Source organism: Aplysia californica, unplaced genomic scaffold, assembly GCF_000002075.1.
Source record: "Aplysia californica isolate F4 #8 unplaced genomic scaffold, AplCal3.0 scaffold00571, whole genome shotgun sequence".
Lineage (NCBI taxonomy): Eukaryota > Metazoa > Mollusca > Gastropoda > Aplysiida > Aplysiidae > Aplysia > Aplysia californica.
Window position 1 is genome coordinate 53,103 of NW_004797841.1, and position 2,500 is coordinate 55,602.

The window sequence follows — 2,500 nt, forward strand, 5'->3', positions numbered from 1 at the left end:
GGGGGGTTGAGAAAGAGAAAAATGTTATATTTTATACATCTCACATCATGTATACGTGATGCTTTGGAGGGGAGGGGGGAGGGAGGAGGAGAGGGGTAGGGAGAGAGGGAGAGGGAAAGGGAGACGGAGGGAGGGGGAGAGGAAGTTGGAGGAGAGGGAGAGAAAGAGAACAGACAGACAGACAGAAATGAATGACTTTGATAAAAGTATAAACTAACCACAGAAATATAAAAAAGGGGGACCCAGAAAGAAAAATCACTGACTTTTGAGTTAGAGTTGGAATAATTCCAACACCCATTTTACTGCTTTCAAAATTACGACACTTAACAACTTGTACAAAGGGACTTGGGACAACCCCCTCCCCCCCCCCTTCTTTCTTGGGTCAAACTCCCCCCTCCCCCTCCCCCAATCTCTCTGGTACCAATACCAAACAAAACACTTAATATGAATACATTTTCTCAAATGTTACGAAACTCACCAGTTTGGCTTCCATCTTCTCCTGTTTTTTGGTCAGCATGTTGACTTGCATCATGTACTTCATTTTCTCTCCATCAAATCTCTATAAAGTGAACAAAAAACTTACATCATGATTTCATTTTTTCTCAGTCTAATCTGTATATTAAAGTGAACAAAAAACTTGCATCATGATTTCATCTTCTCTCCATCAAATCTCTATAAAGTGAACAAAAAACTTACATCATGATTTCATTTTCTCTCCATCAAATCCGTATATTAAAGTGAACAAAAAACTTACATCATGATTTCATTTTCTCTCCATCAAATCTGTATATTAAGTGAACAAAAAACTTGCACCATGTATTTGCAAGGCATGATAATGAAATTTTAAAAATCAGCATTTTTTTGGCCGAAGAAATTTTTTTTTCTAATTGTTTTTTTTTTGGCTTGACACCTTTCATTATTAAAAAACACATTTTTGTATGGATTTTACTGAAAAACATTGATTAAAGGCACCAAAAAATGAAAATAGTCCGTTTCCAAGGACTCTCAGGCTATGGAAGTTACCAAATTTTGGCGCCATTTCCTCGCTTATTTTATTTCTGAGACTAGGAGACCCTGACCTCTTTCAATCGCAAATATTTTGACTTCTATTCAACATATTATATAATATATTTTTTCCCCCAAAAGTAAGGCAAATGAAAAGGCTTTCAGATGATACCGATAACACCAAAAGCCTAAAAAATTGACAAGCGCCTGATTCCACCATTTTGTGTCACATTTCATTTTCTCTCCGTCAAATCTCTATATTAAAGTGAACCGAGTGAAAAAAAAAATCAACGGAAAATGAATAATACAAAAACGAACATGATTAAAAGTAACTAAACAACAGTACATGGAAAACAATAAGAAGGTACACTAATAGTAAAAGTGAAAGTAAAATAAAAGGCCTACCTTGTGTTATGTGATTCATTATTATCGTTTAATACCAAGTGAACGCTGGAGGACTATTTATAATCTATTAATTTTTTTAACGTGTAACACATCCGATGGCTATTTTAATTTTATTAATTTTTAATACCTAGTACGAAGTGATGAGCGTTTTCACGTATATTAATTTTTAATACCAGTACACGCCAAATTCACTGTTTAAAATTTCTTAGATTTTTAATACCTAGTACATACCAGAGGACTATTTCACCTTTATTAATTTTAAATACCCAGTACACGCTGGAGGGCTATATAACATTTATTGATTTTAACATCATTTTACTAATTTCAGTACCAAGAAAACGCTGGAAGGCTATTTAAAATTTATCAATTTTGAGCAACCCGATCACAGAGGAGGGCTATTTCCTGTTTATTAATATTTAATCGTTTATCAATTTTTTAAACGTGGTACAACCCGAAGGGCTATTTAAAATTTATTAATTTTTAATACCAGCACATGCTGGATTCTCTATTCGAACTTTATCAAATTTAATACCTAGTACATGGTATATCAGAGGACTATTTCACGTTTAAAAATTTTTAATCGTGTATTAATTTTTCCATATCTTAATCTAGTACATATCAGAGGACTGTTTGTGTCACTATGCAGTGAAATCACGCGCTCGTCAATTTTTGAGCATGTGGAATTATTGTTATCATCTTAAAGCTTGCTTTTGATGAAAATATACCCATCTATCTTGAGCAGAAGTGAAGTTTTTTGAGATTGAAAGTTCACGTGTTTTCGCTGTAAAAATAGTGAGAAAATGGCCACCAAAGTTTGGTAACTTCAATAGCTAAAGAGTCCTTGAAAACTGAAAAATTACATATTTTGAGCTTTTAATCAACGTTTTTCAATATAATTCTCACAGAAATGTGTTTTTATTTGGACATAAAAGGGTTGAACAAAAAAACCTGAGTTCCCCACGTTGTATGGATACGATAGTAAAACACGACGTACGGATAGGGTTAAAAGTGACCAACTAACCTTGACGTTATCGTTGGCCGCAGAGACGCCCTGCTTGGCTCGTGCGTCTGCCAGGATGGCCATCTTGGT

General features: G+C 34.4%; 1 protein-coding gene across 1 annotated transcript in view; it reads right to left on the bottom strand.

Moving 5' to 3' along the window:
• Positions 1-2,500, bottom strand: part of LOC101849723 (kinesin-like protein KIF28P) — a gene marked incomplete in the record, with an annotated part of 45,672 nt that overhangs the window by 1,779 nt on the left and 41,393 nt on the right. The window contains 2 exon segments of the mRNA XM_013087305.2: positions 479-559; positions 2,432-2,500. The exon segment at positions 2,432-2,500 is cut by the window's right edge and continues 84 nt beyond it. Of these exon segments, the coding sequence (XP_012942759.1) occupies positions 479-559; positions 2,432-2,500 (150 nt within the window).